This window comes from Sinohyriopsis cumingii, chromosome 12 (genome assembly GCF_028554795.1).
Source record: "Sinohyriopsis cumingii isolate HCF-2022 chromosome 12, ASM2855479v2, whole genome shotgun sequence".
Classification (NCBI taxonomy): Eukaryota; Metazoa; Mollusca; class Bivalvia; order Unionida; family Unionidae; genus Sinohyriopsis; species Sinohyriopsis cumingii.
In genome coordinates this window covers 48,571,471-48,594,795 of record NC_142972.1, presented here as the reverse complement: position 1 = coordinate 48,594,795, position 23,325 = coordinate 48,571,471, and the positions used below count along the sequence as shown (strand labels likewise).

Genomic DNA, 23,325 nt, shown 5'->3' with positions numbered 1-23,325 from the left:
TATAGAATCTGTGTCTTATGGAAACGCTCCAGTTTGAGTCCATTTTTTAAAATTCATTTCATCTGTGATAGAAAATGTGCGCCTGTATAAGTCTTCAAATATATGAAACAAGCGGGAATTCATGAATCGTTGTCGTAGGTATATGATTTGTATGTTGTCATATATAAACAGCATAATTCCATCAACTCGCAACACGGCTAATTGTTTTATTACGTTATTAACCTTAAGACCGTAAGAGATTGAATGATTTTATCAGCTGCACATAGAGTTAAAATAGATAACTTGTACGTGCCATATAGGGATCAGGTCACCAATACATTTTCAGTAAGCACCAATATAAACAATTAAGTAATGAAAACATTACATACATATATATCTTGTTATCTATATGTAATTTGCCTTGTTTGTCAGTTATTGTTTTTTTTCTTTCAATTTTGTATTATTTCATTGCATGTTTTCGTAATGTAACATTTAATGCTGGACTTAACCTTGTGTAAAATCTAGTTTATTTTCTGCTTGACGTGAAATGAACAAATACATATCAACATTATTCTCTATTTGTATGCGTTTAATATTAGGATCATTATTAATAGAAGTAGATATATTTACTGGGGTATGTTTCTAGGTTATTGGAATTAACCTGGGTTACCTGACATTATCCAAGTTATGTGTTGTAATTATGACCTTAGGTCAAGTAGAGGACTATATAATCTTGTCACTGAAGGGAATATTCATTTGTGCTATAAAGATCTAGCAACATGAAATTGTATTATATGTTGTGATCAGTAATTCGTTTTGGGGTGGAATTTATTTCTTTAAATTGTTGAATTTTAACGATTATTTTCTCTGGAAATACAAATGTGCTCTAATAAAAGTCATTCACTGGTATTTAAGCCTGGACTTATTTTACCGTGATCCAACAAAAGCCTGTTGATACAACAACATAATACAGGTTAAACCAGACACATCAACATCTTTATTTCTTGATTTAATCTGGACTCCTACTAAATCTTATTCATGGCTTTAAATTATTAGGATCTGTGACTGAAATTCTATGATTATTCTGGGATTTAATTGGTAATAAAATAAGTTCTCGTTTTCATTACACAAAAATAAATTATTTGTGGAAATTTACAAAGTTATTTGAATTTCTCTCTTTCTTCAGTTGCTTTTTTATAGAACATTTTCGTAACAATGTACACACACACACACACACACACACACACACATATATATATATATATATATATATATATATATATATATATATATATATATATATATATATATATATATGTGTGTGTGTGTGTGTGTGTGTGTGTGTGCGTGTGTGTGATTAACTGACATTGTGTACAACACATGCATTTCTGGGCTGAAATAAGAAAGTAAATGCAGACTTTCTGAATATTTTCGTAAGATAAATGAACCTCAGGCGGGATTGTATGAAAGTATACTGTGATCATCAAGTCTGAATTCCGTATGCTGGCGGTAATATTAGCCCTTTAGAAAAAATCGAAAGCAATGCCACAAGACTCGGATTAAACCTAAACATTATATTCAATTTTATAACCAATGATTAACATCTCTAAGAATTAATTACGCCATATTTCATTCGCTACGAGATTGGTATACTGCTAAATGAATAATTAGTGACCTTATTACTTAAACACTTCAAATCGGCAAATGATGACGGTATTATGCAGTTTGAGAATACTTGTTAACATGTGAATAAACGGTTTAATTTAGAGCTGAATTTGGAGATACCAACACATTTTCATATCCGTTTCAACAACTACCCATTGCTCAAGATCAGCATAAAGCAAACGAAAATAGTATATCCGACAAGCAACAGAACTAGATAAATAATTGCAAGAGTTGTTGGCAAGCTGTGTCAAAATCTTACGTGTAAACCGGAAAACAAGAACGAACATACGATACATTACAGAAACATTAATCATTATCCCCATTTGCGTTTGAATGTCAAAAACGATGCACAGATTTGTCATGTTTGATGAGCTACATTGGATAAAATCATGTTTGGTGAGCTACCATGGGTAAAATCATGTTTGAAGAGCTACTTTGGGTAAAATCGTGTTTGAAGAGCTACCATAGGTAAAATCATGCTTGGAGAGCTACCACGAGTAAAACCTTGTTTGGAAAGCTACCATGGGTAAAATCATGTTTGGAGAGCTGCCATAGGTAAAATCATGTTTGAAGAGCTACCATGGGTAAAATCATGTTTGAAGAGCTACCATTGGTACAATCATGTTTGAAGAGCTACCATGGGGAAAATGATGCATACAATGTGGATGAGGTTGAAGGCAAAACTCTGACTTAAACATACCTGTTTAAATTCACGAATAAATCGGTGGTTGAGAAGCAAATAGAAAATCTCAGAAAATAGTTACATTGTGTCAAAAAACAATGCACTGATCTAGTATCAAGGACATACATACATGTATATATATATATATATATATATATATATATATATATATATATATATATATATATATATATATATATATATAATAGAAAAAGTGGTCAAAAGCGGATAACGCTACACCGTATTTAAAAGCAAACACGATAATACAATGATACTTATCTACATAATACATGCATTCTGTGCAGTCATGTTTAGACAAAAAATGTTTGTCACACGAAAGATGATAACAAATTGTGACACTGCTAAAGGCAAGTGATCTGACATTCATCAATCGAAAAGAAAATGTTCGGTGAATCTTAAAGAGGGGCTAAATCGTACCAAGTGACAGTGTTTAGTGTATTAAAGAAGAGAAACTGTATTAATAAATGACTACTAACGACGAAAGAAAGTTTGTAATAGAATCTACAATGTGAATGACAAAAACAATATGTACAAAGTTTGCTTATTCAGTTGCAAAGAAAATTAAAAAGTGATAGATTTACACTGGGCATACAAAATTACCAGAAATGTACAATCATAATAAATTTGCTAATGTTTTAACTGCATGATGAAAATAACCTTTCGACGACAACTCGACTTCAAAACGAATAAGTTGTTTTCCATTTAGTAGTATATGCTAGTTTCCTTTAGTTTTTGGCTTCAAAAGCTTTTCAAGTTGTCAGGTACTTTGTTCGACACTTGAAACCTATTTGTTTCCTCGCCTGCTTATATATATATATATATATATATATATATATATATATATATATATATATATATATATATATATATATATATATATATATATATATATATATATATATATATATATATATATATATGTATATATATACATACATACATACATACATACATACATACATACAATGTTTCATGGAGTCTCATATGTGTCTCAAATATTTACTTCAGTTTATTTAATGCAGAAACTGCCCTACATTTTTTAAGTAATATTATTTTCATTACAATTCGAATTTTGTATAAATCAGTAGTGGAAAACATCTGTGATAATGGTTGCGGATTTAGTTTTCTGCAAACCGCTCCTGTGGCCTAGTGGTTAGAGCGTCCGCCTCGGATGCGGGAGGTCGTGGGTTCGATCCCCGGCCGAGTCATACCAGAGACTTAAAAAATGGTACTAACAACTGCCTCGCTTGGCGTTCAGCATTAAGAGGTTAGTGTTAGGACTGGTCGGCCTGGTGTCAGGATAATGTGACTGGGTGGGACATCATGCTACATGTCTGCAGCATGATGCCTCAGTGCTAGACATCACTATAAACTGCCACATTGCATACATCGTAGCGATTTGACTGAACAATTGTTAAAGCTACGTTAAAAATCAAAATCACATCACATCACAGTTTTCTGCAAAGATGTTTCATCCGCTCAGCTACGGTAGTTTGTGTTCTAATAAGACATGACTTTTTTTTTAGAAATTGACCATTGGAGAGAAACATTCTTTTCCTTTTAAAAAGTAGGCGCCATTGGTCCTAAATAAACCTTGATACTGCCACTTTTCTATCAGCTTAAATAAATAAATAAGATTATCCTTACAAAGAAGTACAACATCGTATTGGGACGAAACGTTGGTATGAAGTTATAATTGTTCAATACCACAGTCTTCAGATATCTTACGTGTGAGTCTTTCATACAGAACATTATGAACTGGTTTATTTCAGCTGGTATTTGCGGGTAATTATTAAATTGAAAATCACCCCATTTGCTTTGTCTGTTCAGTGGTCAGCATGAAACAAATAACTTTCAAAGCTTCCAGTGCTGTAGATGTTTAGAAAACGTATGTACGTCAAAGAACCGTTTCATATCATATTTGCATTGAAATCATATTTCTGAATTCAGCATAAACTTAAGCAAATAAAAAAATCAGGGTTTATTTTTGTTCATTCTGTCAATCATACTGTCTATTTTCGATAATATTTCAGGTGCAGTATTTAATTCGAACGACTACTGTGCTTCTGTGAATGCTGACACGTTTTGGACTCCTGCGAGTTGCGCTGCTTATTTGGCGTGTGTTTGCAAATGCACAATTGGTAACTAGTTATGAAAATTGTCTAGAAGTTTAATTTCTTTTTTCAGCGTTCTTAACGTACTGACCCTGTTTGCGTGTAAAAGAGCGACAGAGAGATTGCTTTTAGAAATTGTTTTCTGATACGAGTGAAAGATCGAATTTACTATACCTATAGTAAACTTTGCGATAATGTGGTACTTTTAGATATCGCTGCTAGCAGCAATAGACTTAGTCTCTACAGAGTTATGCAATTAATGCAATTTAAATATGATAAAAATAGAAACGTACTGGAAAGGCTGTTTATTGGTGTATTTAATCTTGACGTAACCTAGGTTGCCTCTCATGACAAGCACCCAATACAATGCAAAAGTCTGCGAAACCATTTGAGCAAAAAAGAGGATATGATTATTTATTAAACAGTAGTTTATTGCTATGCTTGTGTGTATTAATTGTGCTGATATTTCCATACTAATTTGCGGTACAATAATATTTTGATTTATAAAATCTCTAATATTACGAAAATGTCATACTCCGATATTTTCTCAATCGTAATTTACTTTTTGCGCTTGTAATAAGATGTTATGTGTTCTCAACAATTGTAGAGCCATTAATACATACTTTGAAATATGAAATAATGAAATACTATTGGATTTATTGCACATTCATTCAATAGTGTGTTGTTTACGAATTATGGGCCACTTAACTTTTATCCCCTAACCTTTGATTGTCACCCCAGCCTCTCTTTTCACCTTAGGTCACTGGTCCTCACAATACTGCTAAACTACATATGCAACCGCTCTTTAAATCAAATCAATTTATTTCAATATTATGGGCCTCTGGCCCTTAATACAACATTATATTTATGATATACACAATTATCGCGCTGCATTGATTTGAATTGAGGTAAGATATAAATTATTGATTAACATCTACATTAATGCTAACAATTATGTCCGAATAGTAACATTTTTACGTGATGAAAAAAGAGCATCTCTATTCGCCAATGATCTGTACAAGTAGTGTGACAAATTATACAGCATCATTGAAAGCCATAAGCTTGGTTACACATAATATGTATTATTTAGATATTGTCGTCTAATAATTTTCTGGGCAAAAACAAAGAAAATGAAATTCGTCCACTATTATATAAATATTTATTCACCTGCACATTTCACGAAACCTGAAAGCTCTATCAAATTTTTCCTTTCTTCATGTTTCAGTCATTAACAATTAGTTCCACTAAATGCTTTCTTAAATTAAAATGTATATTGTATGAGAGGTATTTAACACATTGAACCAGGGAATTATATTGACTATGGTAATAAAATATGAGGCATTAAGGTAAAATAAATACTAGCATCAACATAGAAATACGCCATATTAATAATTCCTCAGAATGTTGTTATTTATATTAACAAATTTTGAAACATGTCTGGGACATCTATGCCAATGGCCTTCAATTCTTTTTAGAAAATCCTGGCTGTCTAGTTATCAAAATGTTTTAATAAATTCATCTGGATTACTGATTCCCAACGTTTTACTATGAAAGGTGGGCCACTGATGTTTCCAATTCTATATAATAAAGCAAATTTACCGACTAATCTACCAATGTTTTGAAAAGGATTTTGCCCTTTGGTCGCCAAAATATATGGAAATAAACCCTTGGTCACCTAAACCTATTATTAGAAGAAGAAAAGAAAACACATTTAAATGCCTAGTAATCTTGAATAGTGTATCAATAAATCAGACCAGAAGAAACTTCGGAACGGTGGTCATCAAAAGTACATAAAACGCCCTGGTCAGGAGTCGTTGAATTCTTTTGACAAAAACAAGGGCTAGTGGTCCCCAACGTTTTATGAATAAGACATAGACCAGCGACATTCGGCGTTGTCGGAAAAGAACCTGGGTTAGTGTACGTTAACATTTTATGAAAATACCTAGGCCAGTGGATTTCAAATTTTATGAATGGAAACTTGGTCGAATGGTCATCATATTTTTAATAGGATTCCTTGGCCAGATGGGGTGTGCATTTTCTCAAAGACCTGGTCAGTGTTCGTGCAAATGTTATGTCAAGTCTAGCCCAGTGATACTCAATTTGTTGAGAGAAAACCTGACAAACTGGTCGTCAAAATATTACGAAAACCGCTGGTCAGTAGTTGAACAGTGTTTATGAAAAGAATCTGGATCAAACATTGCCGAACTGTTACGAAAAATTCATTGGTCACATGGACCTCTGGTCTTCATATATTGTATTAGAAACATGGGTCAGTGCTCTTCACATTTGTATGAAAACATAAGCACAAACAACTTCAGATCAGTTGTCTTCAAACATGTACGAAAAAGACACTTATCACATGTCGGCAAAACCGGGGCGAGTGATTGTCAGAATTTTAAGAATGAAACAGCCAGTGAACCAATATACCTGTCCAGTGGTCGTCAACGATTCATGAAACACAAACCATGGACCAGTGGTTGATAAACGTCTATCAGAAACACTTCAGGTATTTTTCGAAGAATTTTATGGAAAGAAAGAATGGCCAGCTAGAACAACTACCTTAACTTAGTATAAAAAAACACGAACCAGTGGCCTTCAAATCTGGTTGAAGTATTGGGTCAGTTATTGCTAAATTTGTAAGAAAACGACTGTGATAGTGTCCGCAATAATGTTTATGAAATAAAATATCCGATATAGAGGTCCTTATTCCTTGATGATTAATGTGAAAACCTTTGTGAAAAATCCAGTGACAGCTCAGATGTTTTGAAGAACTAAAAATGAACCACTTACATCTTCAATACACAGAAACTATATAAAGCAATATCCCGTAGTTTTATTAAGCTTAAATTTAATTTAGGGTGCATGGGAGGTAAACAGCATGACTGTTTTAAGTACAAGCCAGTACACATTTTCAGAAGATACACTATTAATTTTGACAGAGACTCTTCAGTTGTTATATACAGGGCACGATGTGGTATGAAATTGTGACAGAATCAGTGAAACTGGGCAGTATGGATAGCAATGTAAATATACCGAATATCTTAATGGCATTTATCATACTATAATACACCTGAATTAGTTACATTAATATATAGGTTTCAATACTTTCCAATAAGAAAACTGTCCTCTGAACGATAAATACTATCGTTATAAGAAAAATATTTCATCCAGCACACAACATAATAAATCTAGAAATTTGTAAATAATTTCTAAAATCGTTCCTATTTCACCCTATTATTGTTGGATATGTCTAAATGGGAGGAATACCACGATTTCAGAAGGTAGCATCTATTACAGATATCAAAACGACGAACCCTACCTTAGCGAAAATCCTCGAAATATCAATTATGGGGCCACAAAACCAAACCAGAAGAATCGATATGTTTTATTTATTTGGTACTAGTGTTCAAATCTAAAATATTTAAGCATTATGTTTAGAGAGACAATGTTATAACTCGGATGAAAACAACGCATGAAGCTTTCAAAGTCATATATCACCTTAAACAGTTAGATTGCACATTGCAGTTTGTGGCGACTGTATATTGTTTTGTAGTATCCAGTGATAGAGTGATGGAACTGAATATATTAACAATCTACAAGCAAACGTGAACAAGAATGTACTATCAGCAGCCAATACACACTGACATATTACTGGTTGTGAATTAATAGAACTAGGACCAAAACAAGATAGTATTCAGACAAACCAACGTTACCAATAATAATATTTGCAACTAACATATACTGATTTAACTGACATAAATCATGCATCTTGCATCTTATAGGCAAGCGTTAAGTAGAGTGGATATTGTTGCAGGACTGCTGCAATTTCCTTTGAACAAATAAATGAATTACCATGCTAATCAATAATCATTTTCGCTATTATAATTATACCTTTTAGACAATCTCAAAGATAAAGCAAATTAATGCAAGAAAGAAAAAAAATGACATTATCAGCAGATGAAATAAATAATTTTCCTGGTAAATTTAAAAACCAGCGTATTATCGAATTATACCAGGTATCGCTGCTACAGCATACTTAGTTAATTCAAACGAATTGCCGGCCATTATTTTCACACCTCTTTTGCATTAATAATGTAGACATTAGAGTTACCTCTACCACGAACGCTATTTTACTGTTAATCCTTTTATGTGGTTACGATAGGAGTTACTACGATCGTACCAAAAGCTGTGAAAACAATATGAATTATCAGACCTTTCCCTTTGAAAAATTGTTTTGGCCTGTCATTTAATGACAACTTTTCTTCAAATTAAGATTCTCATGGTATATTTTAGTTGTTTTTATTTTTCAAAAATAATTATTTCCAATACAGCTACAGTACCCCTATTTTCCTTCTTGTGGCATAAATAATCAAGTAGGTGGTTCTCTATCAATATCAGTGGAACGATTACCAACATGTTTTACTCTCAAAGTAATACATTAGGTAACATATGAGAGAAGACACACAGACATTAGTTGGCGAGCAACGAGATGACATACAAACGTAATGTGAGAGTTAATATCTTGAAAGATTTTTTCAATTTCATTGTGACAAACTAAATAAGTTAAAAATGACAAAGAAACAAATAAACTATGGTCTATACAATACAAATAGCTTTAGCAATAAATGATGTTACAAAATTTCTTAAGTTAGGTTCCTTTAATTTTGTAATTGTTTGATACTTGCTAAAACAATTCTTAGCCAAAATGATTTTCCTTTCAAGTGTTAATTTTTCATGTTATGAAATTTTATTTCCATTGAACACATATTTGCAATAATCATCTTATATATATATATATGTTCCATGTAATGATTATTCATTATAGTTCAAAAACATTTCGTTTCACGAGCATTGGTTTCCATTCTCTTGAAATTGTATTTAATTTACTGTTTGACTGCGTTGAATGTTTTTGACCAAAGAGTTCTTTAGCTTTGATGTTTACAACATGTGACTATTTTACTGATACTAAAGGGTAAATTTCACAACAGTCATGTAAATATCTTTTTATCTTTAGATATTTTTGTAAAATGCCACACTGTTATCATCGTTCCTAGACAGCAATTTGTTTTGTAATTTTGATTTGTTGTTTAGTTCCCCCAGCTAAATGCTTTGACATGCATACGGACCTATTATATAGTTCATGGGCCTTAACTTATATTAGTAAATGACCTTTGTTTTGACCTATCATATCCTGCATGATTTCAAACGTGACATTCATCATCGATATATTAGTGAAGACAATATTTAGCATATATAATCGTCCTGTTATTCTCAATTCCATCAATACGTCATAATCAATTAATAATCGAAATTCTACTTCTACTACCTTTAAACTAGCATCACATGTTAATCATCGAGCGCTGTGAAAATAGCATGTTTCTTTGTTACAATTAAGGATACGAACAGTTCTAAATTCACTACCAAACTTACTTAAAATGTATTGTGTTTAAAGGGACAATTGTCAAGTTCATCCAGAGATGTCAGCATAAAATGTTTCAAGGTATCGTTTGTTTATTAGCTGGCAGCACCCTTTACAATTCATCTCTAAGACATACATTTTCTAATATTGTATTCGATTTGAATTTTAGTTTATTTGGACCTACTAGAGTCATCAATACACTCATAGAGGTAAAAGCATTTCCATAAAATATTGATTCCCCAGCCCATTCAAGTGTTTGTTTGTTTCAAACATTTTATAAACACCAATAATCATGAAGATTTATTTAATAAATAACCGTAAACATTTCACAATCAACAGCTAATTGGACACTTTTCGAAAGAAACACCTTTTGTTATCGTTTTCAAAATAACCCACAACATTCTTTACTCCTCAAAATCGTGTTTGCATCATTATTTGGAATTATTCCACACCTGGTTATCGAAATAAGTTTGGCTAATAATTTTATAAATTAAAGTCGTAACCTGATTAATTATGAATAAATGTAACGGGTTCTCATCACAGACTACCTTAGGTTGGAGTGGGGATGCTCCCAGTATTAACTTTAATTATTACAGATGACCCACCCTGGCTCGTTATCGTTAGAAATTGAAGTAGTGATAGATACTCAGAGCTCCGAGCCCCCAGTCAGCGATGCTGACAATTAAATTACTGAATACACAAAAGGTGAAATTCAAATAAACAAGAAATATAATGCCATTCAATTACAGATAGTCTTTCTTCAAATGAAATTAAATATTCAAATCCTATCAATCGTCTTTCACTCTACCAAGTGACTGACTATTTCATCATCGGATTTAATGTGTTAGATTTTCCCCCTGTCCTAAGTTTCTACTCATCTGTAGTATTTCTTGACTGGTACCGAGTACCTCTTCAGTCCAACAACCACGTCCTTCAACCTTCCACTTCCTTCACTTCCGTTCTCTCCTTCTCTTGTCTCCCAGTAGACTCGGAACCAACTGTACCAGGGTATTTCATTTCTCTGTCTCCTACAGCTCCTCTGGTCCCTAAAAGTTTACTTTCCGAAGTTCCTTTTTAATTCCCAGAATAACAATGTTTTCTCGTCAATTTCGAATGACGTCGGGGTGTACCAACTGTACCAGAGTATTTCCCTTATCTGTCTCCTACAGCTTCTCCGGTCCCTAAAAGCTTCCTTTCCGAAGTTCCATTGTAATTCCCAGAATAACAATGTTTCCGTCAATTTCGAATGACGTCGGAGTAGCTTATAACTTCCTTATGGAATTCCCGCAAGATAGGTGAGCGACTACTGACGTTTAGTTTCAAGACACTAGATTTAAACATGCGATTCCAATGGTGGCCACGCCTTGCTCAGTTTCGAGTGGATGTCGATTCACCCATGGTCTACATAAATAGCTGACATTGTCGCCTCCCCGGCAGTATGTCAAGGGTGGATTTACGACCCACACTTGATATTCCTTTGAGCCAACACCGGCAATTCATGCCACGTCGCTGTCAATCGCACTCAGCAAATAAGGCGCCAGTAACAAGTTCTTATAGCCATGTTATAAGCAACTGGCTTCCCATCCGTCTTTTTGATGTCGGCTTACACTCGCAACATTTATGAAGCGAATAATTAGCCTCAGGGTCTAGCATATACATGTTGCAATCTGGCTATTGTTCCTTACTTATAACGGGACAATACACATAGGATGTATTTTTGATATTTTAATTGATGTTGCATTTAGTTTGTGAACGAACTCTATAATTACTAATATAATGGGTAATATCACATACTTTGCTGGACTAATTGACATTGTTGGTGCTAATGTATGCAATAATCGTTTCGCAATTATGGAATTAGTTGGTTGAACCGTTATGTTTTATATCTTCTTTGGTAAAAGATATTTCTGCAGCGTTTGTTTACTTTCTATATAAATTAAATATGTTACTACTGTTAAATACTCAACAATGCCTTAACATAATGTTTTATCTGTAACTATTAGTTTCATAAGAGTTGTGTACTGCCTTATCTTTGAAGAACTCTAAAATTAACCTTGGCTGCTGCTGTTATTTCATATTTTTGTCCATGAGTCATCGCTAGTATCTTTATAATTTAACGTGGTTTAGAATACTTTTAAAATCGCAATAAATAACAAGCACACACAAATATAATGAAAATCGAACAATTTGTCTTACTCTACATTCTCTTATGATCATTTAATGTCAGTAAATCATAAAATTAATGAAATTATCAATACCAAAATAATTATATTTATCTACATTTCCTTTTCTTTGTGCAAATTTACTTCTTCGCTCCATCGGACTTGGTGCAACATCAAAATTGCCCCTCCCCGGCAGTCTGTTCTACTTTTTTCATCTAGAACCTCATAATCATTTAGTATCATCATCATTTGCAGGCATTAAATTTCTTTACATTTATCAGTATATTTTATTTTTATTGCATGTAAGTTAAACCAATGTTCATAGGTCTAAGGTTATATTTGAAGGAAAAAAACTAATTTTCTGACATAATTGTTATTATTTTATCTTTGTTCTTCTTGTTTGGCCTTACATATTGTGGCAATTATATATGCGTTATTCATCTAATAGGTCAGTATGTTTGTAAGTGAACTGATAATTCATCTGCGTCTATTACTCAGTTTGTATTTATATCATGTCTTAATGCATTGTGCAATAAAGCAAGCATCATATCGGGCACAATTTTTTTATCCGGCTTATGTTCATTATGTATGAAGATTTTGTCCAGTGATGGTAGATTGTATATAGTTCTAAATGTGCTCCTGTTTTGAAGATATGAGTTGTTTAATTGCAAAAGATAAAAAATATTCCACCTTGGATCGAACTAAAATATCTCACTCTACTAATTATTATATTTTAATTATTGCTATACTTCAGAACATTCATGCAAATCTTGACCATTTCTGGTGTAAAATCTATAGAAATGTATTATCTTTTTCAATGAATCCTTAAGTTTTATTTTACTTTTTCTCTTTTCATTCTATTTCATAATGTTTTCAAATACGTTTTCTCTTTGGTAAAGGAGAATACAATGGGTTGATTTTCATTTTCACTGATTGATTCCCTTCATCAAATAATGTAGTCATTTTTACTCTCCTACTATTATATCAGTTAAATAATTGTTATGAAAATTACATTTTGAAAACACAATGAGCACTTCTTTGTATATGTTGGTGCAAGTTTTGTTTAATTCTTTTCTCTTCTAATACTATTTCCTCCGCTATATTACAACTTAATTTTATTCATCTTTACAAAATGATTGTACCTCTGGTTAATTGGTTTTCAACGATTTACTTATGATATAAGACAGTAATAAATTGTAGAATGTGTACCTCTAACGAAAGTATTTAATATTGAGTTGCCTTCTAATACGATTGTAGCTTAAAATCTTTTATATTAATCTCTATTTCACCAATGATTTATTTATTTAGGTCTCATTGTACTTACTAAACAAAATTTAAAAGCGTTCAAATGTCAAATCTCGTTTTTAACAATATTTACGACATTTCTCAGAAACGTGTCATCATCTGTTTTCAAACATTTGGAAAGAAAGAGAAGACGAAAACATAACATCTTTCAGTCGTTGGTCTTCACGATAATAGTTCATATGTTATATTCATGGTCCAATATGTGTTTCTTCTCACATTGAAGCTTGTATATATTGACCAAGTTACTACTCTTTAATGAATGACATTATGAACATGTAATTTTCATGAAAAGACCTCTTAGGCCATGCAGAACGGTCTAATTGAAAATGGTGCTGATCTGACATCCAACATATCCTACATGTGGATCATCTGGAACAATCACTATTCCCTCTATGCAGTGTGTCTATGACATATAGATTGCCATCATTGAAAATGGTGTTTATCGGACATGGCTACCATGGCATTCATCTGATTTTTTGTTATTGGTACTCTTCTTCTATTTGTGGTCATATTGACATTGGATTTTCCGTGATATTTATAATGGAACTTAAATAGTTCCAGATAAGTATGTCGCCGATTCGACGATGCCAACATGTGTCGTAATATAGTCTTAATTCAAATATGTGTTGATCAATCATCCAATATGTGCGCCATATCCACTTTTTCATAGCTATTGCTATCAGACCTCCTGGTAGGCTGGTGGTAATATCGACATTGATTGTAAGTAAAAGTGTTACTGGTCTGATATCCAACAATGATCTCATGTCGGCTATCTTGATAAACGTGTTATTCTTCATTTCGGCATGGGTTTCTCACTTATAGACTCCTTCTCGTGTGCAGATGGTCCTTAAAGAAAATGACACAGGTATGACCGTCCAAGATGGTCACCACCTTGGGTATGATACAAATCATGATACGAATACAAATCCTTGTTATATTCTAAACTATCACTCTTTGTCATATCAGCACGTGCTTCTACTGTGTTACTTAATACAGCATATAGTTGGTCGTACATTAAAATGTTTTTCATCTAACCTCCAAAATGACAACGTTTGCAGTCAATTTTATCATAGTCATATGGTTTTATCTACTCATTGAATGGAAGCAAGAAAATGAGTATTTCACAAGAACTCTGCAATACTATGCGATATCTAAAGGTCATTTTCTTCTGCGTCTGTAAGTAAAGCAATTTTAATTCTGTTCTGCGATCTCAGGCATATTTAACCTCCTTTTCTTTAATATTGTGAACCTTCACAGCAGATGGATCCTTGTAATCAAGGTTACAAACCATAACCTAAATAACCCCATAACTAACAAAGGTGTAACTTTTAAAAGTTGTTTGAAATTTTCAATGGTTCTTTTTTCGTTGATTCTGTCATTGATATTACTTTTGGTCATGAAATGATGCCCATAACCATATATATTAGACTGAAGTTAGGATTCGTATTGTGCCATCGTACTGGTCATCATTCACTGACATATCGATTTGCATTTAGTATTTCAAAATTTAGCAACGATAGGAAGAATTTATACGAAATATATCAACATACGAAAATTTATTCTGACGTTAAGATAGGAATTGTCCTGTTTAGTGACAAGAACATCTAGTACATGATACCTTTGCGGTAGAACAAGGTAAAACACGATATCGTCATCAATAACTTACCATTCAATGAGTAAATCTGACCTTAATTTTAAACATGAACTGTTGCAGCGTGTTGCTTTCGACAAATGCCATTCAACGTTTTAATTGTTTCTAATATTTCAAAATAATTGACGTAAGAGGGCCACAGTTACAGGGTCAGCCACTTTAGAGACCACATTAAACTGACAGCTGCATTGTTTTGTTTATATGGTAGTACCTCTTACACTTATGTAGGCAGAGATTCATGCTTTTGAATAAGAAAATATCCATGGTTTTGAACTCGTTGACCCTCTCGTAACGATGTAGTGGAGTATGAAGTAAATCTATTTTCCTGGTCAACATAGATTTATGATCATCTCTGAACACGGCGTTTTCTTAGCTGACTTTCTCCTCTAATAAATACAATGTTTATTTTCATTTTCAGATTTTGGTTCTAAATGTGATGCAACTAATGGATGTTCCAACCCCTATGCAAATTGCACTAATGAGACTTGTCAGTGTAGGTCAGGATACACCCAAAATGGAACCCTCTGTAAAGCAGGTGAATTGTTTAATAAGCGTATAAAATGTCGTACGTTCTTGAAATAATTATTTATCATGTAAATTTGACATTATATTACATTGAAATGTGCCTCCACAGAACACATATTTTATATGTTTGTTGTACGTCTGAAGGACCGAAGAAGCATATCATTGTTTTTATTCATCTTAATTTAGAAGTGATGCTTGGACGCCAAGACATTTCATACACAGTTTCATTCTGACGGTCTACTTTGATATACATGGAGATTGTGTAATTCAAAAATCAAATATAGCCAGCAATATGGCCATTTTTTAAATCCTATTACTTGATATCATACAGAATAGATGATGTAGTTTTCAGAAAAGAATGCTTATCAGACTTAGATGGTCCGAAAAGCAAATGGTACCTCTATGGAGAGTTGCAATGTGCAATATTTACAACTATATTCTTCAGTAGGTGCAAAACTGTCGTACTTTCCTGCATGCAATTATTATTATCAAGCAGCATTATGGTGTATAAGTGAGAAAAGTCCCTTTTCAAATATGTTTGAGGTTTTATACTACTTGACAAAGACCAGACCAGAAGAGCTGACTATATGGGACGCGACTGCAAATAACCAAAATCGTGTTCGCCTTTTAAATTTGGCACTCATGTCCCTCTTGAAGTTTACTTTGTGATAAATCAAACCAGTGACTCTCAAGAATCCAATAACAGAGCCACCACGCTAGCCATCATAGTTTTAATCACAGATCTTCTTGAATAGATGGTCATAATGTCATATATTTTTCACGAAAATAGTTCATATGTTATATACATGGTCCAATATGTGTTTCTTCTCACACTGAAGCTTGTATATATTGACCACGTTACTCCTCTTTAATGAATGACATTATGAACATGTAGTTTTCATGAAAAGACCTCTTAGGTCATGCAGAACGGTCTAATTGAAAACGGTGCTGATCTGACATTCAACATATCCTAAATGTCGATCATCTGGAACAATCACTATTCCCTCTAAGCAGTGTGTCTATGACATATAGATTGCCATCATTGAAAATGGTGTTTATCGGACATGGCTACCATGGCATTCATCTGATTTTTTGTTATTGGTACTCTTCTTCTATTTGTGGTCATATTGACATTGGATTTTCCGTGATATTTATAATGGAACTTAAATAGTTCCAGATAAGTATGTCGCCGATTCGACGATGCCAACATGTGTCGTAATATAGTCTTAATTCAAATACGTGTTGATCAATCATCCAATATGTGCGCCATATCCACTTTTTCATAACTATTGCTATCAGACCTCCTGGTAGGCTGGTGGTCATATCGACATTGATTGTAAGTAAAAGTGTTACTGGTCTGATATCCAACAATGATCTCATGTCGGCTATCTTGATAAACGTGTTATTCTTCATTTCGGCATGGGTTTCGCACTTATAGACTCTTTCTCGTGTGCAGATGGTCGTTAAAGAAAATGACACAGGTATGACCGTCCAAGATGGTCACCACCTTGGGTATGATACAAATCATGATACGAATACAAATCCTTGTTATATTCTAAACTATCACTCTTTGTCATATCAGCACGTGCTTCTACTGTGTTACTTAATACAGCATATAGTTGGTCGTACATTAAAATGTTTTTCATCTAACCTCCAAAATGGCAACGTTTGCAGTCAATTTTATCATAGTCATATGGTTTCATCTACTCATTGAATGGAAGCAAGAAAATGAGTATTTCACAAGAACTCTGCAATACTATGCGATATCTATAGGTCATTTTCTTATGTCTGTAAGTAAAGCAATTTTAATTCTGTTCTGCGATCTCAGGCATGTTTAACCTCCTTTTCTTTAATATTGTGAACCTTCACAGCAGACGGATCCTTGTAATCAAGGTTACAAACCATAACCTAAATAACCCCATAGCTAACAAAGGTGTAACTTTTGAAATTTGTTTGAAATTTTCAATGGTTCTTTTTTCGTTGATTCTGTCATTGATATTACTTTTGGTCATGAAATGATGCCCATAACCATATATATTAGACTGAAGTTAGGATTCGTATTGTGCCATCGTACTGGTCATCATTCACTGACATATCGATTTGCATTTAGTATTTCAAAATTTAGCAACGATAGGAAGAATTTATACGAAATATATCAACATACGAAAATTTATTCTGACGTTAAGATAGGAATTGTCCTGTTTAGTGACAAGAACATCTAGTACATGATACCTTTGCGGTAGAACAAGGTAAAACACGATATCGTCATCAATAACTTACCATTCAATGAGTAAATCTGACCTTAATTTTAAACATGAGCTGTTGCAGCGTGTTGCTGTCGACAAATGCCATTCAACGTTTTAATTGTTTCTATTACTTCACAAAAATTGACGTAAGAGGGCCACAGTTACAGGGTCAGCCACTTTTAGACCACATTAAACTGACAGCTGCATTGTTTTGATTATATGGTAGTACCTCTTACACTTATGTAGGCAGAGATTCATGCTTTTGAATAAGAAAATATCCATGGTTTTGAACTCGTTGACCCTCTCGTAACGATGTAGTGGAGTATGAAGTAAATCTATTTTCCTGGTCAACATAGATTTATGATCATCTCTGAACACGGCGTTTTCTTAGCTGACTTTCTCCTCTAATAAATACAATGTTTACTTTCATTTTCAGATTTTGGTTCTAAATGTGATGCAACTAATGGATGTTCCAACCCCTATGCAAATTGCACTAATGAGACTTGTCAGTGTAGGTCAGGATACACCCAAAATGGAACCCTCTGTAAAGCAGGTGAATTGTTTAATAAGCGTATAAAATGTCGTACGTTCTTGAAATAATTATTTATCATGTAAATTTGACATTATATTACATTGAAATGTGCCATCCACACAACACATATATTGTATGTTTGTTGTACGTCTGAAGGACCGAAGAAGCATATCATTGTTTTTATTCATCTTAATTTAGAAGTGATGCTTGGACGCCAAGACATTTCGTACAGTTTCATTCTGACGGTCTACTTTGATATACATGGAGATTGTGTAATTCAAAAATCAAATATAGCCAGCAATATGGCCATTTTTTAAATCCTATTACTTGATATCATACAGAATAGATGATGTAGTTTTCAGAAAAGAATGCTTATCAGACTTAGATGGTCCGAAAAGCAAATGGTACCTCTATGGAGAGCTGCAATGTGCAATATTTACAACTATATTCTTCAGTAGGTGCAAAACTGTCGTACTTTCCTGCATGCAATTATTATTATCAAGCAGCATTATGGTGTATAAGTGAGAAAAGTCCCTGTTCAAATATGTTTGAGGTTTTATACTACTTGACAAAGACCAGACCAGAAGAGCTGACTATATGGGACGCGACTGCAAATAACCTAAATCGTGTTCGCCTTTTAAATTTGGCACTCATTTCTCTCTTGAAGTCTACTTTGTGATAAATCAAACCAGTGACTCTCAAGAATCCAATAACAGAGCCACCACGCTAGCCATCATAGTTTTAATCACCGATCTTCTTGAATGGATGGTCATAATGTCATATAGTTTTCACGAAAATAGTTCATATGCCATATACATGGTCCAATACGAAATTAGCATTTCTGTCTCTTCTGCTACTGTAGCTTGTATATATTGACCACGTTACTCCTCTTTAATGAATGACATTATGAACATGTAATTTTCATGAAAAGACCTCTTAGGTCATGCGGAACTGTCTAATTGAAAATGGTGCTGATCTGACATCCAACATATCCTACATGTGGATCATCTGGAACACTCACTCTTCCCTCTAAGTAGTATGTGTATGACATGTAGATTGCCATCATTGAAAATGGTGTACATCGAACGTTTCGCATGGCTTAATAGTTCCAGATAAGTATGTCGCCCATTCGACGATGCCACCATGTGTAGTAATATAGTCTTAATTCAAATATGTGTTGATCAGACATCCAGTATGTTCTCCCTGTCCACCTTTTCGTAACTACTGCTATCAAACTTCCTGGTAGGCTGGTGGTCATATCGACATTGATTGTAAATAAAAGTGTTACTGGTCCGATATCCAATAATGATCCCATGTCGGCTATCTTGATAAACATGGCATGGGTTTCTCACTTATGTAGTCTTTCTCGTGTGCAGATGGTCCTTAAAGAAAATGACACAGATATGACCATCCAAGATGGTCACCACCTTGGGTATTATGCAAATCATGATACGAGTACAAATCCTTGTTATATTCTAAACTATCACTCTTTGTCATACCAGCACGTGCTTCTACTATGCTACTTAATACAGCATATAGTTGGTCGTACATTAAAATGTTTTTCATCTAACCTGCAAAATGGCAACGTTTGCAGTCAATTTTATCATAGACATATGGTTTCATCTACACATTGAATGGAAGCAAGAAAATGAGTATTTCACAAGAACTCTGCAATACTATGCGATATCTATAGGTCATTTTCTTATGACTGTAAGTAAAGCAATTTTAATTCTGTTCTGCGATCTCAGGCATATTTAACCTCCTTTTCTTTAACATTGTGAACCTTCACAGCAGATGGATCCTTGCAATCAAGGTTACAAACCATAACCTAAATAACCTCATAACTAACAAAGGTGTAACTTTTGAAATTTGTTTGAAATTTTCAATGGTTCTTTTTTCGTTGATTCTGTCATTGATATTACCTTTGGTCATGAAATGATGCCCATAATCATATATATTAGATTGAAGTTAGGATTCGTATTGTGCCATCGTACTGGTCATCATTCACTGACATATTGATTTGCATTTAGTATTTCAAAATTTAGCAACGATTGGAAGAATTTATACGAAATATATCAACATACGAAAATTTATTCTGACGTTAAGATAGGAATTGTCCTGTTTAGTGACAAGAACATCTAGTACATGATACCTTTGCGGTAGAACAAGGTAAAACACGATATCGTCATCAATAACTTACCATTCAATGAGTAAATCTGACCTTAATTTTAAACATGAACTGTTGCAGTGTGTTGCTTTCGACAAATGCCATTCAACGTTTTAATTGTTTCTATTACTTCACAAAAATTGACGTAAGAGGGCCACAGTTACAGGGTCAGCCACTTTTAGACCGCATTAAACTGACAGCTGCATTGTTTTGATCATTTTTTAGTACCTCTTACACTTATGTAGGCAGAGATTCATGCTTTTGAATAAGAAAATATCCATGGTTTTGAACTCGTTGACCCTCTCGTAACGATGTAGTGGAGTATGAAGTAAATCTATTTTCCTGGTCAACATAGATTTATGATCATCTCTGAACACGGCGTTTTCTTAGCTGACTTTCTCCTCTAATAAATACAATGTTTATTTTCATTTTCAGATTTTGGTTCTAAATGTGATGCAACTAATGGATGTTCCAACCCCTATGCAAATTGCACTAATGAGACTTGTCAGTGTAGGTCAGGATACACCCAAAATGGAACCCTCTGTAAAGCAGGTGAATTGTTTAATAAGCGTATAAAATGTCGTACGTTCTTGAAATAATTATTTATCATGTAAATTTGACATTATATTACATTGAAATGTGCCATCCACACAACACATATATTGTATGTTTGTTGTACGTCTGAAGGACCGAAGAAGCGTATCATTGTTTTTATTCATCTTAATTTAGAAGTGATGCTTGGACGCCAAGACATTTCGTACAGTTTCATTCTGACGGTCTACTTTGATATACATGGAGATTATGTCCTTCAAAAATCAAATATAGCCAGCAATATGGCCATTTTTTAAATCCTATTACTTGGTATCATACAGAATAGATGATGTAGTTTTCAGAAAAGAATGCTTATCAGACTTAGATGATCCGAAAAGCAAATGGTACCTCTATGGAGAGTTGCAATGTGCAATATTTACAACTATATTCTTCAGTAGGTGCAAAACTGTCGTACTTTCCTGCATGCAATCATTATTATCAAGCAGCATTATGGTGTATAAGTGAGAAAAGTCCCTGTTCAAATATGTTTGAGGTTTTATACTACTTGACAAAGACCAGACCAGAAGAGCTGACTATATGGGACGCGACTGCAAATAACCTAAATCGTGTTCGCCTTTTAAATTTTTCACTCATGTCCCTCTTGAAGTCTACTTTGTCATAAATCAAACCAGTGACTCTCAAGAATTCAATAACAGAGCCACCACGCAAGCCATCATAGTTTTAATCACAGATCTTCTTGAATGGATGGTCATAATGTCATATATTTTTCACGAAAATAGTTCATATGTTATATACATGGTCCAACATGTGTTTCTTCTCACATTGTAGCTTGTATATATTGACCACGTTACTCCTCTTTAACGAATGATATTATGATCATGTAGTTTTCATGAAAAGACCTCTTAGGTCATGCAGAACGGTCTAATTGAAAACGGTGCTGATCTGACATCCAACATATCCTACATGTCGATCATCTGGAACAATCACTATTCCCTCTATGCAGTGTGTCTATGACATGTAGATTGCCATCATTGAAGATGGTGTTTATCGGACATGGCTACCATGGCATTCATATGATTGTATGTTAATAGTACTCATCTTCTATTTGTGGTGATATTGACATTGGATTTTCGCTGATATTTATAATGGAACTTAAATAGTTCCAGATAAGTATGTCGCCCATTCGACGATGCCAACATGTGTAGTAATATAGTCTTAATTCAAATATGTTTTGATCAGTCATCCAGTATCTGCACCAAATCCACTTTTTCATAACTATTGCTATCAGACCTCCTGGTAGGCTGGTGGTAATATCGACATTGATTGCAAGTAAAAGTGTTACTGGTCTGATATCCAACAATGATCTCATGTCGGCTATCTTGATAAACGTGTTATTCTTCATTTCGGCATGGGTTTATCACTTATAGACTCTTTCTCGTGTGCAGATGGTCGTTAAAGAAAATGACACAGGTATGACCGTCCAAGATGGTCACCAAATTGGGTATTATACAAATCATGATACGAATACAAATCCTTGTTATATTCTAAACTATCACCCTTTGTCATATCTGCACGTGCTTCTACTATGTTACTTAATACAGCATTTAGTTGTTCGTACATTAAAATGTTTTTCATCTAACCTCCAGAATGGCAACGTTTGCAGTCAATTTTATCATAGTCATATGGTTTCATCTACTCATTGAATGGAAGCAAGAAAATTAGTATTTCACAAGAACTCTGCAATACTATGCGATCTCTATAGGTCATTTTCTTATGCGTCTGTAAGTAAATCAATTATATATCTGGTCTGCAATCTCAGGCATATTTAACCTACTTTTCTTTAATATGTCAACAACAGATGGATCATTGTAATCAAGGTTACAAACCATGACCTCATAACTAACAAAGGTGTAACTTTTGAAATTTGTTTGAACTTTTCCATGGTTCGTTTTTCGTTGATTCTGTCATTGATATAACTTTAGGTCATGAATTGATTTCCACAACCATATATATTAGACTGAAGTTAGGTTTCGTATTGTGCCATCGCACTGGGCATCATACATTGACATATCGATTTGCATTTAGTATTTCAAAATTAGCCAATGATAGGAAGAATTTATACGAAATATATCAACATATGAAAATTTATTCTGACGTCAAGATAGGAATTGTCCTGTTTAGTGACAAGAGTATCGAGTACATGATATTTTTGCCGTAGAACAAGGTAAAACACGATATCGTCATCAATAACTTACCAGTCAATGAGTAAATCTGACCTTAATTTAAAAAATGAACCGTTGCAGCC

The 23,325-nt window shown here is 33.6% G+C and overlaps 1 protein-coding gene across 2 annotated transcripts in view; it reads left to right on the top strand.

Annotated features, from left to right (window-relative positions):
• The window catches only part of LOC149786408 (uncharacterized), a 137,283-nt gene that overhangs the window by 47,022 nt on the left and 66,936 nt on the right, over positions 1-23,325 (top strand). For both annotated transcript variants that reach the window (XM_089976832.1, XM_089976831.1), the window contains exons 5-8: positions 4,381-4,488; positions 15,417-15,533; positions 18,206-18,322; positions 20,904-21,020. In XM_089976832.1, coding sequence (XP_089832958.1) covers positions 4,381-4,488; positions 15,417-15,533; positions 18,206-18,322; positions 20,904-21,020 — 459 coding nt within the window. The remainder of the gene's footprint in view (positions 1-4,380; positions 4,489-15,416; positions 15,534-18,205; positions 18,323-20,903; positions 21,021-23,325) is intronic.